The sequence below is a fragment of the Corvus kubaryi genome, unplaced genomic scaffold (genome assembly GCF_017639235.1).
Source record: "Corvus kubaryi isolate FWS band 111438036 unplaced genomic scaffold, C.kubaryi_AGA036_p1.0 split3-73, whole genome shotgun sequence".
Classification (NCBI taxonomy): domain Eukaryota; kingdom Metazoa; phylum Chordata; class Aves; order Passeriformes; family Corvidae; genus Corvus; species Corvus kubaryi.
In genome coordinates this window covers 44,516,650-44,534,677 of record NW_024582091.1, presented here as the reverse complement: position 1 = coordinate 44,534,677, position 18,028 = coordinate 44,516,650, and the positions used below count along the sequence as shown (strand labels likewise).

The following is an 18,028-nucleotide window of genomic DNA, read 5'->3' as shown; positions in this document are numbered from 1 at the left end:
GTAAAAATACATCCATCCCAACAACAATGAAAGTCTGAACAGTCTTGATGACATACATAAATAAGCTGTTTTTAAAGCCTACTTTTGCTTTCCAGGGTGGGTGAACGTGTAAGCAGAAATGAAAATGTAAAAGAGGTCTAGAAACATAGCTGGAACAAAAGCACCATGCTGCTTTTCTTTCAGTGTGCAAAAAAACCCCAAACCAATTATTCAAATTCCCAATGCAGAAGGAGAGATCCTGCTGGCAGGATTATTGGGGAAAATAATGAATACCAAAAGAAGGGCCTTTTGATTATTATAATCAAAATTTGTAAATAATACAGCCAAATAATACTGGAATGTGCAAAATTTCTCTGAAGTAGAAGGACAGCTGTCGTCTTTAGCGTTTACTCACAACACAGTTTTAGATATTGCCATAACTAGCACCACAATTCAAGACTGAGTTCCTCAACAAAGTGTTTCAAGGCATAACTATGGAGCATGATGGACATTGTTCTAAACCACTGAAACATCTACAAACAGCAAGCTTGTCAAAGACCCTTCCAGATTGTGCCTTTCCTATTTGACTAATTTATAAGAAACAAAAGCAGAATCATTTACACAAACAGATACAAGCATTAATTCATGTCATGCTTCTTTTTACATAACTCAAATTACTCTAACAACACATCCACTATTTATGACTTTATAAGATTCTTCCTTTTTTTACAAAAATTCTTCTATACAACTATAAAATACCTGTTCTTTTTGCTATACTGTTAACACAGAGTGACTTCAGCTTCATACTTCAAAGTATTTTGAGAAATAATGAAAAAATTCCCTCTTTATATATTGGCAATTTACAGCAGGTATCCTATTCCTGCTAGTTTAGCTCCATACTTTATCTTCAGATCTTTGAAATTAAATTTCCCTTCTCTGGACACGCCCCAGCACCTCAATGTCTTTCTTGCAGTGAGGAACTCAAAACTGGACACAGAACTCGAAGTGTGGCCTCACCAATGCTGAGTACAGGGGAACAGTCACTGCCCTGGTCCTGCTGGCCACACTATTCCTGATACAGGCCAGGGTGCCACTGGCCTCCTTGGCCACCTGGGCACATGCTGGATCATGTTCAGCCACTGCCAACCAGCACCCCCAGGTCTTTTTTTTGCCAGGTGGCTTTCCAGCTGCTCTGCTCCCAGCCTGCAGCACTACATGGGGCTGTTGTGACCCAAGGGCAGGACCCAGCACTTGGTCCTGTTGAATCTCATACAATTGGCCTTGGCCCATTGATCCAGCCTGTCCAGATCCCTCTGCAGGGCCTTCCTACCCTCCAGCAGATCAACACTCCCAGCCAACTTGGTGTCATCTGTGAACTTAACAAGAATATACTCAATCCCCACATTGAGATAAAGACAGGACTAATTCCTGGGAAATCCCACTAGTGACCAGCTGGACATAGCTCTATTCACCACCACTCTCTTGTCTAGGCTTCACCATCCAGTCAGGTTTTCACAATGCATCCATTCAAGCCATGAGCAGCCACTTTCTCCTAGAGAATGCTGTGGGAAACTGTCATACATTTTACTGAAGTCCCCAGTTAGCCAGGACTGATGATAAATGATGGAAAGTGGCTTGGTGAGCATTTCCACCAGCTCCCTCAGTACCTTGGGTAGATTCCCATCTGGCCCCATAAACTTGTGCATGCTCAAGTGTCGCGGCAAGTCACTGGCCATTTTCCCCTGGATTATGGGAGCTTCATTCCACTCCCTGTCCCTGTCTTCCAGCTCAGGGGGCTGGGTACCTGGGGAACAAGTGGTCTAGATATTAAAGGCTGACACAAAGAAGGCATTAAGTACCTCAGCCTCTTCCTCCATCCTTTGTCACTATGTTTCCCCCCACATCCTGAAAAGGATCTTCTTGGCCCTCCTGTCATTACTAATGTATTTATAGACATTTTTTACTGCCTTTAACTGCAGTAGCCAGACTAAGTTATAGTTGGGCTTTGACCCTTGTAATTTTCTTCCTGAGTTACCTCACAAAATCCTTGTAGTCCTCCTGAGTTGCCAGCCCCTTCTCCCAAAGGTCATAGGCCAAAGCTCCCTGTCCAGCCAGGCTGGTCTTCCACACCAGCTCATCTTTGAGTCCATGGAAACCACCTCCTCCTCTGCCACTAGCATTTTCTTCTTGAAGAATGTCCATCTTTCCTGGACTCCTTTGCCTTTTGGGGCTGCCTCCCAAGAGATTCACGCAGCCAGACTCTCCTAGACAGGCCAAAGTCTGTCCTGCAGAAGTCCAGGACAGCAGTTCTATTGACTCCCCTCCCTACTTCTCTGAGAACTGAAAACTCTAGTGTTCTGTGATTACTGTCCCCAAGATGCCACCAATCATCACATCACCCACCAGTCCTTCTCTTGTCTGCACACAACAGCCACAGCAGGGCACCTTCCCCACTGTAAACTATTCACTTTCACACAGATGTGCAACAATGTGCTAAAATATCCCACACAATTAATTGATTATTCAGATAAACCTAGAAGGTAATACAGATGTAGCTGAAGTCAGTGTCACTATGAAAAATGTACTGGTAAATCGCATAGGGATCTGAGGACCTGGTAGAGGAATCAGGATGATAAATATCTCTGAGGTACCTACAATCACTGGCAAACACATTTCACATAAGTTGAAGTGAAATTTGGCTGCAGACCTCGCTTAACACTGGGACATCAGCTGTTTCAATAGTCTGGCCTGCAGAACTTCCTTTCCCCAAGGCATCTGATCAGTAACTTAAGGCTAACTTGTTTAGCAGGTTCCCTTTGTCAGTTTGGCTTTTGCAAGAACCCCGTATACCATTTTACTACTTAGGTGGGACTAAAGGACAATGTCTTTCCTGACAAGAAAAATAGACTGAAGGCAGTGAATACTGTTGCACACTCTCTGCTCTGCCTTTATCCAAAAATTCTGTACCTACACATACAGAGAGATTATATAGATTAATTATATATTAATATAATAATTAATAGATATGAGATTATGTATCAGATTAATTGTCCCTCACAAGCAGTATCTGGATAGGTCTGGTATGTTACAGGAGTATGTCAGCAGTGATATTCTGACAGTAATTGTCAGGTGATTGCTTTCATTAGTCTCCTTGTAATGGGAAGCTCACTGATAGAGAACTCAAATCTTTTAGGATCCCCTCGAAGAAAATCTGTAGTAATGTTTTTAAAGGACTGCATTATACTTTTCCTTCTACCCTTCTTACTCAAAACATTTGAAACAGTTACTCTGGTTTCAATTTTATCAGCTGGAAAATTGGATATAACATACATACTTTTAAAGTCTTTCTAGTAGAAAAACAAAGCCAACTTTCATTCCAGTGACCACCCCAGCATCTCCTGAAGGAAGACATCCTGCCCAAAAATTCACCGAGAGTGGTAGGAAATTAAATTTTTCGGACTTCTCCAGTGATAAGAAAACACAACCTTTCACAAGATTGTTCCAGCAGACCAATAGAGGACTCATGTTCCTGAGTCTCTTCCTCCTCTCCCAGATCAATAGTACAACTCCTGAGTTGCATTGCGACAGAGTAATTCACTCAGGGACCTTACGCGAACAAGGGTATTTGTAGGTAAAACAGGGAATGGATTCCAGGTGGGCACGGGAAGCTTCAGAGAACCTAAAACTGCTTCCAAGTTGTTGATACAGAAGTCTTAGTCAAAGAAAATTAGATGACAAAGCCAGGTTTCCATCAGTTCTGAAAGAAAAACCTCTGCAACGAGTGATCGAACTTTTCATTACTAACTATTCCAAAGCTTTGGAATGTCTTAGCACTGAAAACTGTCTGATGTTACCGGATGCCACCTATTAATTTTCTCTTTTTTGTTTCTTTTCTTCTTTGACTCTGTTTCCTGAGTTCTTTTACTCAGAGTTCGAATTAAAATATAGGAGACCAGGAGTTTATCTTCGGACTTAGATGTTTATTATATCTTATCTATATTACAGCTGCACAGAGTGTGCCTCTAAGTTAACAAGGTGAAAATGGCCCTGAGTTCTAACTTCCAAGGTCTTTTAAGGTTCAAATTACCCAGTTATGGAAAGCCAAGTAATTTGTTTTTATTTATAATCCAATAACTAACTATTCATGATCCGCGCTGCGGGTTTTTTGACCCAATACCAGAACACCCAGATTTGTGAAGAGGGAGAAAAGAAGAAGAGTTAATCCACACCCAAAATCCTCCATATTGTTACATATATCCCATAAACCTATATTTTTTACATCTCTACATATTCCACCCAGTGATATAACTTTTAATTACACAGCAACAACCTCACAATTTAAGAAGCCTTTCCCAAGGCTTCAGGTCAAATGCAGTGTGCTTCTGAGGATCACTGTCTGTCAGCACTGAAAGGCTGAAATTCTCAGAACTCAGGGTTCCAACAGCCACCCACAGACTTCTTTACATCTGGAACTACATAAAGAATCTGTTCTCGTAACATGTAGATGGGGGAAAAAAAGTCACGTCCCATGACTTATTCTTTTCCCCAAGGAAGCAGATCAGCTATAAACTGTGTATCACTGCATAATTCACATCAGAATGACAAAAATCAGAGAGTATCCCAACAACCAGAAGGGTCACACAGCTCACTAAAATTTGCAGATGCTTCTGATACTAGGTAATTGTCTTAAGAGATACCGAGAAATTTCTCAGAAGTCCCTTCTAAAGTGAAGACACTTCCAAAGCCAAAATTCTCACCGCAAACTGCTCCTGTTGGCCAAACTTCTAGTTAAATGATGAACCCTTGGGAGAACAGAAAAACTGCAAAAGGAGTCCAAAATAATAGTTCTTCCTGAAGAGAAGAAACTAGTGGTCACATAAAGCAACTGATGTAGGGGAGAAAGTATAGTATCAAGGGCTTTGCATGCAATTCAGTCTCTCAAAGAAAGAATTCCATCCTGTTTGTCAGTCACAACAGCATGGCCACAAACCCCAAAACCCCCTGGATCTAGGAGTGCTGATATAAACCAGGAGATACTTGTTCCACCTCACCACACTGCAGGTACTGAGTAAGAGGGAGCCAATTCATAGCCCTTATGCTCACTGGGACTCACCTGCCTTTGTGTACTCTTCAGCGGGCACTGCGTGGACTTCCTTCACTGTTGCTCCCTGCTGCCCTTGTACAGCAGAGGCCAGAGCAGCAGACAAAAGACAACGAGGAGCTTTAATGGAAGAGGGTAAAATTTCCAAGTATGGGGCCGAGCTGGATATTCTGTATGGATTTCAGAGCAATTGTCAAGTTTAGCTAGAAAAAGCAGCAAATGAGTATTTTGGAAGAAAGCAAATGCCAAACGGTTATGGACCAATCAAGGAATGGGAGAGTATGATAAAGTTTAATAATTACTTAATCCAGAAGAAATAAACACCTAGAGTATTTAATTTTAGAAGCATAATATATCAAGTCATTTAAGCTGCAGTTTTAGTCAAAAAGGTAATTTTTAAAACCAAAATGCAAGTATGGTATTTGCACACTGATTTCTTACAACAATGGAAGTAAGATTCAGCTGTAAGAGAGGATGCAGCTGTCAGTCTACTCTGTGTAAGTAAGGGGGGAAATAGAGACACAGGATACAAGGAACACATTCAACAGTCTGACAGGATTTGGGTTTTATACATCAGGATTCTTAGACAAAAGATTACGTGAAGGCAGCTACTGAAAGCAATGGATCATAATAGATTTGTAAATAAGTGGCTCCATTAAGTACTTTGGCAGGAAAAAATATAAGCTGTTCTTTAATTAGTTTTAGATAATTCAATTTAAGAACTTGTCTAATACGATCAGTTCTTAAGATACAAAGGAGTCTGCAACACAAAATACCACTACCACACACATCTAACAATATGAAAGGAAATTTTATTTTATAAGCTCTTGTGAACAAAACTGAGTTAGATGCACATGCCAAATAGGAATTAATATTTACTTACATACGGAATTTAGACTGTGTGCAAGCAGATCTCTCTACAAGGTCTTTTTTACATCTCAAAACGCAACTCCCCCATATTACAGGCATTTAATAGATGACCTGCAGGTTAATTACAGCACAAAGTTCCACAAACATGAAAGCTCATCTCCTGACCCAAAATAAATTAGAAAACTGTTTGCACATGGAATAAGGAGTTGCATCAGTAAACTGCCAAGAATACCAAGGCAACTATGCCACTCTCATGAAAAAGTATTACCATTATACACAGTAGTTATAACACACTAACAAAAAGTTTACACTTCCTTGTTATTTACACTGGAGTGCAAACAGAGCATATACCTCAGCCCTCACAGCAATAAATTTTTGTTTTCCCCATACAAACACTGCTTTCTTGAACTTCCCAGGTTCCAAAGACACTGCTCCATAGCAATGGAAGCCTTCTTTCAGTTCTGTGCTTCTTGTAAAAGCATCACATTCACAAGTTTAGCTACTGAGAAACCAAAGAGAAGGAAGAGGTAATTTTACAAACCCTGCAACACCCAAACTTCAACAGCATAGGAAATATATGTTCTAGAACAACATGTTACAGCACCTTACAGCAGTTTCAAAGTGGACCCACCACTTAAACAAACTGAATTTTCCTTGGAAGTCTGCACTAAATATGAGCTCTTGCTTTCCATGCTGGTACCTGCTTAACTCCATCAGTTCTTGTAAGGCTGGGTTTTGCATTTGGCTTCAGACTGTAGCATCCAACCTGGGGAGCAGGGATAGAATTAAAACTATACCCAAAAACTGAATTAGAAGATGTTTACAAGAAAAACATTTTCGAAGAGTTGTTGCACTTCTCTCAACACAGAAAGAATGAAGTAGTAGGTCTGTGCAATTGGTTTAAATACATCCATTCTTCAAAACACTAAACAGTTAACAATTAGAGACTTGGTTACAAATTCGTAAGATTATTCTGCTTTAACTAGAAAAATTCCATTTTTTTTTGTACCTACTCCTGAGCATGCTGGCCTTAAGCAGTCTCTCTTCCAGGACTTTATAATCCAGCTGTCAGATCCTGAAACAAAAGCTATTCCATATACAAGATGTTCCAGGAGCTATTTCTGATCTTTTTATCTGGAATTAGGTATGTCAGCTATGAAGTGCAATAGTCCACAGCATCCAAAATACCAGCACAGTTATTTTTAAGATGTTTTAATTTTTCCCTTCAGGGAAAAAAAAAAAGTCAAAGAAATTTATTAAGACTGCACCAGAACTGTTGACACGCTGCAGTCTGTAAAATATATGCTTGGAAAATCATGGTGGCAACTGAAATAAATAAAATAAAATCATTATAGCTAGCAAGAGGAACACACACACATTAGTTTTTCTCAAGTTTTCAGCTACACAGCTAGACACATGTAAGAGCAGCCTCCAAAGAGTAGTTCTGCATTACTATTTCCCTCCATTAGGATAACAAACGCCACAGCCCAAATCTTTTATGTCACTCTCACAATAAAAAGACAGAATTACTAAGCAGAGAGACAGTTTAAATTAGTGCCACATATTTCTATCCATCTCATCTGAGCAGTTCTGAGGTTTGTGGAAATGCCTAACAACAAACCAACAGCACTGCTGGACTGTATAAGCTGAGGTAGCTGGCACAGGCTGATCTACAGAAATCAGTGCTCAGAATCACCTTAAGTCTAAAGGCTCTGCCAACCACTTCTTTGTTTCTAGGAAAAACTGTATTCTTCATGGGCTTTACAAGAGAATCACAACTCGTTTTGGATAAAGATTCAAACCATGTGAAAACTACACTCAAAAAAAAAATATTACAAACTATGCATTTATTTTCATTTCTGAAAAGTTAGTGTGTATTAGTCAGACCTTTCTGTACCTACCTAACATCCTTATTTGAAAAATTAGTCAGTAACTACGTAAATACACATTAAACTACTTAAATTCTATGCATGGATACCTGCCAGGTACCATCAAGCTAATGTCCATAGTTCAATCAAGTATGAGCTGAATTTTTAAAATCAGTCTTCTAAGCTTCTTCTCTTTACACGTCTAGAAGTGCACTGACCAGTCTAAATCCACCCAAAACAATTTGAGATTTTCTGCTTTGATTATACTTTAAAGAAAGTAACTACCTAGGCTGATGGCTTAGAAAATTTTGAGAAGTTCTAGGCTTGTGAAAATCCTGCAACTATCCATGAAAACAGCAGTCAATTCAAGAATACAAATGCACATTTTTATATAAAAACATACCACTGGCACCTCAGGACTAGAAAATGGAGAGCTATCAAAAGAATGATTTTCTTTGTCCAGGGAATCATCTTCATCATAGTTTTTATGTGCAAACTTCTGCTTTAGAGCATGAGTTAGTAGAGCAACTGGATCCCAATCCAAACTTTGCCTCTTTTTGGGTCTAGAAAGAGGAGTACCTCCAGGAGACCTATGAACAAAGAAAAATAAATTACTGTCTCCTGACTCTAATCCTGTGCTGACTGATCTAGAGACATGACTTCTGTAAACACCCTATCCAATAAATCCCTAAACACCGCCGTAACTTTAAAGCAATTCATCAAATACACTGATACAATTACACCCAATTTGTCAGCCACATTCTTAGCCTGAAAACACAACTCAACGCTGTTACATGAAGAAAAATTGCAGTAAATCAACACAAAGTGTTAAAGTATTGCAAATCAATAATGAGAAAAAAAAAAAAGGCAAAATTGCAGTTTTTATACCAAGTCATTTATAAGTTATATTAAAGCATGTTAATGGGAATGTCCCACCAAAGTATTTCATAATCACTGTGAACACAATTTAATTTAAATTTTATTCATTTTAAGTTCATTTAAATTCAAAACTGAAAACAGCACCTACACCCCAAAACTTACTATAAATGTGGAAGCTAGTGACTAGTCCAAGACAATAGATCATAAGAAGACTTTCTAACCATTGAAATACCTAGCAGGAGCAGGGTGGAAAAATCTAGAGGTGTTCAGACTTCTGCTGGTAAAGTGCTGTCTCCAGGCTGGTGATTTGTACCTAATAACACACACTGACATCACCAAGTTCTAAGCCTGGCAGTTACAGTAAATGTTGCTTAACACAAAACCTGAGAGGATTGAGTTCACACTTCCTATAAAAACAAGCCCTCAAGAGCACTTGAACAATGTGTAAGATGGTGCTTGGGTGGTAGAAACTGGGATCTTCAGGCTTCTAATTTCTGAAAACAGAGGACTTCCGTTCGCAGTGCACGCATTAAACTACTGTCAGAAAGATTGGAACAACTTTGATCATCATTACTCCCCCCAAAAATATGAATTCATTATTCAGTTAAGTTCTACTTCAACATACAGGTAAATGCCTAAACCCAGAAAGCATTTTGGATGTACAACCTACCACTTCCTGCTAATTATGCCCCTGCTCAAGACATTAAAACTGTCAACCTGAACATCTCATTTTCTTCACTCACCATACATGGAATTATATAGAAAAAAACATATATAAAGGAAACACACAGGTTTACCTAAGTGCACTTTATATTTGCTTTATTTACTGTGAGAATGTCATCAAAAGCATAAAGACATGCTTTAGATTTGCATGTAAATTATTTGCCCAAGTTTTGTGGTAGTTATTTTCAGGGATAAAGCTCACAGTTAAGAAAATGCTGAAATTAGCATGCAGTAAGTTTTGCCAAGTGACATTCTTCCCATTAAGAGCTTCAAATATTCATTATAGTCACAGTTTCTCTTACTTTTTCTACCCAAGAAGTTCAGAAAAGAACTCTAAAGGTGTAATCTCTATTACACCTAGCACTGCAGAGACCAGAAGAGGCGTTCCAGTCTTTAGTAAAACATTTTTGTTACAAGTCAACTGCACTTACCATCAAAACAGCTGACCACTAAAAATATCTATAATCCAACTACAGTATTGAAATACAAATTTATGAGACATTTCCAATAAATGATACAGCATGTGTTTTCATTAACACTTCAAAGCTTGAACCAGGATATTTTGGGTACACTAACAGTAGTTTTCCAAAATTTCCCTGAGGCTTTGGCCTTTCACAGTAAACCCAGAACGGTTATTTTTTCAGATCAATTTCCTGGGACTGCGCATACAACCTTGTAAACAACCTCTCACCTCCCCACACCAGCTTGAGATTTGCATACTGAAACAGCAGAGTAGCTTTAAATGCTGTGATAGTCAGCATGTTTTAAATGCATCTAAAAGCCATGTCACAAGTATCTTATACTCCACACTTGGAACTCAGAAGCTGCCAACTTCAGTTTGCCAGCAGTAGCTGCTCTTGAAATGATTGGTATTCTCTGGTGCTACTGAAGTGCTGTTGATGCTTAGGTAGCCTTGGCTTGCTGAGATGCACATCCAATCCAACCTACCTCTCAACAGCTCGCAACTGAACTTTGTTTAGGTCTTTCAAAACGTCCATCATACTGGGAATGTTCTTTGTCCTCTGGAGATCAGTACTGTCAGCTGCAGTTGAATCACTGTTTCTTGCAGCTCGGCGTTGTTTTATAAGTCCCAGTGCAGAATTACTAGCATCAACACCAGATGGTGCAGCAGAAGGAAGTGGAGGAGGCGAGGGAATTACAAAATTACATTTGTGAGAGACGGACAGTGGCGTAGAAGTCATGGCTGGCAGTGGGTAAAATCCATCTGGAGTGCTGAGTGTTTTACAGGCTTCTGGATACAGTTAGAGTAGAAAAACAACATATATTAACATCCAGGATGAATCAGTTTTAAGTCAAGATAAGACTGCCCTCTGAAAGCACTTTCTTACACACCTTGCACATACAACACAGAAGAACCAAACTTAAAACAAAGAACATTACTTCAAACCCACAAATTCAGAATACATGAAATAATGAATCTGAGGCGTCTTGTGCTGCTCTGATTTTCTCTACTTGTGTCTTTAATCTAGTCGCTAGATAAATCAGCAAAGCAGCCTGCTGCTACATATGGTGATCAACGGTCTAGAAGTTACAATAACCTATATGAAGCAAAATATAACCACCAAACATGTAAATAGAATATTGAGTGCAATGGAGAACAGACAGAGGAAGACCCAACAGAAAAGCTGAATCACAGAAGCGCCTCACAATGTCACAACAAAGTAACTACCTCACACCAGTCCAAGTATTTCAGCAACCACAGTGGAGTCAGTCTGCAAGTAAGACAACTAAGACTCAAAACTTTTAAGGGAAAAAAAAGGTCACAAGACAGTAGTGCATATTGGAGACCAACTACCTAGGACACATCTGTTTGTAGCATTTGTTTTTGTTAAAGCCCCAACCTGACTGACTTAGAATACGTTCTCTACCCATTATTTTGGTAACTTGTTACAAGCAGAGCAAAACTGCAAAGGGACAATTAATAGCCTGTAACATTTTTAAAGTTATTGGTAGCCTACAGATAGTGATGTTACTAAGTTCCTTCACTCACATGGAAAAGAGTATAAAGCTTAGGATCAATTGCATTTGAACTTGGCAAGCAGACAACAAAATAGAAAGGAGAAAGTGTACCAAATAGCGAAAAGAAAAACAAAATATTATATTCAGTAAATTTAGTTGGTGTATCTTCAGGTAGAAAAATTACAGGTGTTCTCTACCGATATCATGCATGGCAAGCTCTAAAGCAAAAAAAAGTAACACTGGTTTGCTTCAAACCAGAAGGGCTTACGTGAGGAAGTGCTTCCCAAGGTCTGTGCTGAAACAATTGCAGCAATCTGAGCACGAAGAAAGGTCAGCTCATCTTCAAGCGCAGAAATTTTCTGGAGCGCTGCTTGATCAACACCGTCTTTTTGTGCGCTGTTTTTCGGAATGCTCTGCATTGATGGATATAGGTCAAGAGGAGCTGTACTTCTCTCTTTTCTCCTCAATTCAGTCCTACAAAGGAAAAAAAGACACAGTTTCAAAAGGCTCAGCCAACAATGGAAACCTCAAAACTACTCGGGCTCTTCAAGCAAGTTATCATTATTCAGCAAGACCTAACTTTTCAAACTATTTAAGCAAACTACACTTCTAACTACTCATAACTCTTAAAATGTTTCAAGTCTCTCTTTGCTCAAGTACAATGCAGATCCTTACAAAGTCATCATAAGAATTAGTCAGATAATTATCTCAGGGATAAGTACACACCATAACGTCATACAGTAAGATTGAGTTGTGATTATTCAGTAACTATTAGACTAACACTGTAAAGTGTCTCTCCCTTCTCCCCACATGAATATGAAAGGCAGGAGAGTCAAAGCACAATGATCTCTTAATTAGGCTTCAGAAATTTTAGTCATTTATCAACTCTAAGATGAACACTGCAAGCAGCAAAGCAGTTACAACCTTTGAGAAAATGTACTCAACAACAATACGGTGTAATACAGACTTACAGAACAAGAACCTCATCTTTTGTAAGCTACTATAGCCAAAGACAGCATTAGAAAATTGTGCTATATATCTCAGGTTTTAATTAAAAAAAATAATTCAAGTCTGTGCCTGCAGAAATAAACTTAAAATATAAGTATAAAATCAAACTACCAGGATTTCATCATGAAACATGGAAAAAAAATTAAATTTACCTGATTCACTTAAGATGCACTAAGCTTTGATTGAAAAAAAGCTCAGACCTTTTCCCTTATTTTAAACATCCTTTTACTTTAAATCAGACCTGCAGCACTGCTTTCTGATTTGCCAAAAAACACTTGCTATAAACACTGCTTGAGAAGGAAAATATATCAACTAGAATAGCTGTTCTTGAAAAACATTCCACAGAGCCAGAAGAGGAGGAGGAGCAAAGAATGGAAACAACAAAAGAATGAACTGTCATAGTTCTGTGAATCTGACCAGCTAAAGAGCAGCATGAGCAGGACAAAACAGGCCAGGATTTTTTTGTTCTTTCAACAACGTTCTGTTCTTCTGGTATGTTACAGCTGTTACAAACAAACTTTAATAATTCAACAATAACGCTTCAGGAAACATAAGATGAAGCACACTGTATCCAACTTCTCCAATGAAGTGTGTGTCATTTGAATTAATCAATTTCTTGTATTTTCATTACTGGCAAGCAGCACAAAGATCACAGAAAAACAAATGCCAATATGAGGCAGAATTACGTTGTCCTATACAGATGCAGTACAAGACGAGTGTCCACATTTTAATCTGGCTTCTGGCTTTAACTCATCCTCTGATTTTGAACAGATCTTTAGAGGAACAGCAAGACAACTTTCTATTTCTTCTCCAGTGAGGGGGAGGGAAGACAAAAGTTTTTGTATACTATTTGTGTCCGCAAATTTCTGGACAATTTTTCATTTCACTGTACCAGAAGTATTTTGTAATTTGTAAAAATATTTTCCTTCAGCCCTCTGTAAAAGCTAGAAACATTTACATAAACCGCATTCAAAATTATTTTAAATTTTTAAAATAATTATGCTTGGTTTTCCATCAAAGCAACCATCAAAGCTTACACATAGCATTGTCAAAATCTAAGCCAAAAGGAGACATTTAAATATTTTTTCTTGTTTTCCCATTTATAAAGTTTATCAAAAAGATAGGAATAATCTTACAGTATACTGCAACAACCAGCTCCCTCCCTCACAAAATACTTAGTGAGTAAAAATCATTTAAAGTACCAGTAATGCACCTGACATACTACTATGAGAAGAAAAGAGAAGACTGAATTTGAAAAATCTTTCAGAAAAGAATGCTTTACATAGTAAGAATTTTCAAGTAAGGAGGAAGTGCCCGCCTCCCCCCAAAAAGCCCAAATTGTTTCTAGAAAAGGTTAGGAAAAAAGAAAAACAAGCTTAACCACAAAATCACACACCATAAAAGAGGCAAAAGTTACTTCTATTAATCCTTTTTACACTTTTACTTACTTAAGTCTAGTACATGCTTGTCCTTCATCATTTGCCACCCACAGGACATCAGCAAGTGATGGAGCCCCAGGAGCTGGAGCTGCACTTTGCTCGTCATAACACAATGGACTTGGGTCTTGAACAAACTAAAAACAAACAATGCCAAAAAAAACTATGAAGGGAAACTGGATTTGGCACATACTGAAGGTTCTGCCTCAGCAGAAGAAATTTTTAAACAGTGCTATAAGGAAGTTGAAAACAGTGAGTATAAGGGATGCAACACACAATTATACAAGCTAAAAGGAAAAGAAAAGCTATCAGCAAATTAAGAAACAAGAAAATACAAACAGGCGAAGTATACATACAACAATAAATTCCTTACTTGAAAATAAGGTCTGGGGTAGGGCTCCAAGGAAAGAATTGTCCCAAGTCTACGGACAACACTTCGAGTAGATCCATATTCCTTTTTTTGGCAAACAGATGTGACCTAAAAATTGGAAAACCTTTGAATCTGAGAAGCAAAATCAAAGTCCTCAGTTCTTACAATCAAAGTTATTTAATAATTTCATGTTACAGGTAATTAAATATAATGCAGTTTGGTTAATCTAACTTTTCAATGCTCTTCTCAAACTGGAAGTCCAAAGAGGTCTACACTAGTATGACAGACAGTGTCTAAAACACTGCCAAAATACAAAATATTTTAAAGGGGCACAAAGGCCAATATCTTGAGATACTGACAGAAGTGCCCATTTAATTAACTACATGCATCTGTATTAAGTCTTGGGAAAGAACAATTAGCAAGGAAGTGAAATAAATTTAACATACCTTAGCCTGATACTTCCTTATGACAGCATATAACTGCTGGAAATGCCTTCCTGATGAGACTGCTGAAGGAAGGCATGTTCCGAGTGTACGTCTGATACTGCTGCCAAACATGCAAGTTTCAAAAAACACGGCCTGCCAAAAAAACCAACAGCTTCCAACAACGGAACCAGAAAGTAAACAGGACAGCTCAGCCAAATCAGCACTCCTGGAGACACTCTGGTAGTTTCCCATAAATAACGCTAGGATTGTCTCGGAACCACAAGCTGCAGCAGTGCCTCACTACTGACAGCCCCCCCGAGGAGCTGCCCACGACCTCACGCTCCAGCATCAGCCCCGGCACTGCATCAGTGCGCTCTTTCAGCTTCCCACGCCGCGCCTTTCCCACGTCTCTGAACACACAGGATTAACTACTGCTTGGGAAGGGGCACGTAGCCTTTTACTTAAAACAGCAAAGCACGAGCAGCCAAGGCTACTGACTTTCCTACGCTCAGTTCAGGGCAAAAAGAGCCACTCTGACTGGCCGTGTCAGGGCAGTGACCCCACGCGTCCCCACGTGTGGGCAGCGTATTTCGACAAAGCCGGCTATGGGCAAGGAGGGCGCTGAAGCCACCCCACCGCCACCGGCGCCGACCCTCCCTCCGCAGAGCCACAGCGGCTGCAGGCGAGACCCCCAGCTCTCCGGGCAGAGGCAGCCCCCCGCGCCCCCCGGGGCTCACCTGGTGGTGCGGCCAGCCGAGACAGCGCAGCAGCCGCCGGAGGAGCTCCAGCAGCAGCGCCATGGCGGGAGGGGAGGCTGCGCCCGCTCACAGCACGCGGGGCCCGCGGCAGCCGCCCGGGGGAGAAGCCGCCTGCGCCCGCAGCGCCACCCGCGGCGGGGGGCGGGGCACCAAGGCAGCCCCGCCAATAGGAACGCGGCAGTGCCTGCGAAAGAGCCAATGAGCGGCGGGGGCGGGCCCGTCGCGGGGGGTGTCGGGAGGGAGCGGTTTGAACGCCGGCGCTGCCCAGGCCTGCCCCTCTTTGCAGGGAGCGCTGCCGGCAATGTGGGCGGCAGGGCGGCCACAGCGCACCGCGGCCAGCGCGTAGGCCTGACTGACAAGGTGGTGTACTCACGAGAAAACGCAGCTTCTGCGCCTGCGAAGGCAGAACACAGTACGCGCCAACAGAAGAAATGCACCAGGGCCTGTTAACTTGCTGAATTAATGGCAAGGAGCTAAACTGAGATGGTTTAGGTCTTCGATGTAGCAAACTAGTAACTACTTCAGAGACCTAAAACAAATGCACTAAGTATCCTCAACACAACAGCTGCCCAACAACGCTTGACTACACGGACTTCACTTCAAAAGCTGGCTTTAGATTCTGCACTTGCTCTTTTATCTTGCACTTCTTCTTTCATCTTTATGAAAGATTTCTGCTGTTTTCCTTAGAAACGCTGAAAACTTCAAGGAAGTTAGCAGTGCTCACAGCACTCACACCAGGAGAAGAAATACAGATACCCTTTTCCTCCAGCTATGCAGTCAGTGTTTGGAGATCCCTTCCCTCATCTGTCAGTCAGTGTTACTACTGTCAGTACTGTAGTTACTACGGCAGTATTGCTGGTTACCCTTGTCCAGGACTTGTCAGTTGGATCAATTCTCTAAGACCAAACACAAAGAAGGAGCAGTACTGGTAACACACTGTAGTAACAGCATAGAGCTGGTTCAGGAGACGAGGAAGGCTTAAGCTTGAGGAGAGGAAGGGCAGAACATTTTAATGGATATTTTGAAAAACTGTACTACAGTTTAAGGCACTTGTCTTAAAAAAGAAAAAACCCCATACTCCTCACCTACTCCTCCAACACCTTCTCACTAAAGAAGGGGAAGTGTCAACAGAATGGGATGGGAACAACACTACTGCAAAGCGAGGAAGAGGCAGGGTCTCATAAGCAACAGCAAAACTGAGGCAATTTAGTTTCACTGCACCAGCACCAGTAACCAGCTGCACTGAATAAGAGGTGCAGCTGGGAACTCGTGCAGAAACGCTTCAAGTCAGCAAGTACAGCTCTGAACACTACAGAAGGGACCTGCAGGATCTTCTGAACAAAAGCATCTTGTGATAGGCCGGCTTTAAGAAACCAGAAGTGACACAGGGCTCAAGGCTTAATGCTGCAGCCATTACCTCTGGAGCTGAGCCAAAGCTCAGGAACAGCTCTCCTTTTAAAGCACTAGCAAAACAAATGCAGGAAAGCTTTACTCTTATGTAGCTGCCCGCTGTTACAGTAATGCTGACTGTTCCTGGGAAAAAAGACTATGTGAGATTTAATTCCAAACCAAGAAACCAAATGTACACTGTACTAACAGTACAGCTACTGGATTCCAGGTTGGTTGGCAATCTTTTTTTTTTTTTTTGCCCAGCGAAATGTATCCCTGATTTTATCTGAACTGCAGGGATAACTTCAAACTCTGTGAATCCACTTCATCTCTGTGTGGTGTCCTTAAAAAGTGCTTCGTTGCTGAAGAACAGTGAGTCAGAATGAATAACTGAATTCAAAAGGTAGTTAAACATTTTATACACCAGCATGTCTACACTTTTTTTCCCCTTTACCATCAATGATGGTCTTTCAAGACCTTTCAAAAGAGAAATGCAAAATCCACTGAAATTCCATTCACAGGTCATGCAACTACCTTAGCAGAACCAAGCAAAAACCTCGAAAAAAGTTTTTTCCTATCACAGTGAAAATTCACTATTCATGTTGAAAGACTAGTGAGTGCTGAAGCACCAGATCTGGATTTATTAAAAAAGTAATCTCCACTCCCACGTTGTTTCTTACAGATCCCTCATAGAGAGCAACTTGCATCTTCGACTACATTCTCTCTTAATTTGAATTAATTCATTTCAAGAAATGGTAATGGCGGTCATCATGTGTTCTGTAACCAAATTACATTTCTGATAAACTACAATGAAATTGGGGATTGCAAACAATGGATTTCTATGACCTAACCTACAGACAGGTTTGTAGGACCAAATGCCATTACCAAAGCAATCTCTACCAGATCTCCTTGGACATTCAGCTGAAGTAGAATATTTAAATCTGCCTTATCTTGCAGGAATTATATTGCTTTATGACACACAACCCCTTCAACTTGACCTAAATGATAAAAATTACCTATTCTAAGGTCATGACAGCTCAAGTATATCTTAGTCCTGTTAGTTTCAGACTGATGTTTAATTTTACTTCATTAGGACAGACTGAGACCCTGATGCCTAGTTTGCTTTGTTCCCTTTTTTGCTTATTTTAATTTAGTATACACAAAGTCTGTGTGAGTTTTGCTGAAAAGTCCAAAGAATACTCAGTTTATCATTTCAAACAGCTATTAAAAGATGCACTGTAC

The 18,028-nt window shown here is 40.3% G+C and overlaps 1 protein-coding gene across 5 annotated transcripts; it reads right to left on the bottom strand.

The window, feature by feature from the left end:
- Positions 1-5,872: 5,872 nt before the first annotated feature.
- Positions 5,873-15,542, bottom strand: MTFR2 (mitochondrial fission regulator 2). 5 transcript variants are annotated; one of them, XR_006014069.1, is made up of 8 exons: positions 14,661-15,315; positions 14,218-14,322; positions 13,857-13,981; positions 11,669-11,874; positions 10,369-10,672; positions 8,222-8,408; positions 6,555-6,716; positions 5,873-6,452 (listed from the first exon to the last, which is right to left on the bottom strand). XR_006014069.1 is itself a non-coding variant. In XM_042016252.1 (8 exons), the coding sequence occupies exons 1-8, from the start codon at positions 15,437-15,439 to the stop codon at positions 6,618-6,620; spliced, it is 1,221 nt and encodes a 406-aa protein (XP_041872186.1). In that variant the 5' UTR covers positions 15,440-15,542; the 3' UTR covers positions 5,873-6,617. The 5 variants fall into 5 exon arrangements, 4 of the variants coding, with proteins under 4 accessions (XP_041872186.1, XP_041872185.1, XP_041872184.1 ...); XM_042016252.1 differs by adding an exon at positions 15,377-15,542 and having other exon boundaries at positions 5,873-6,716; positions 14,661-14,792; XM_042016251.1 differs by having other exon boundaries at positions 6,651-6,716; positions 14,661-15,316.
- Positions 15,543-18,028: the final 2,486 nt, after the last annotated feature.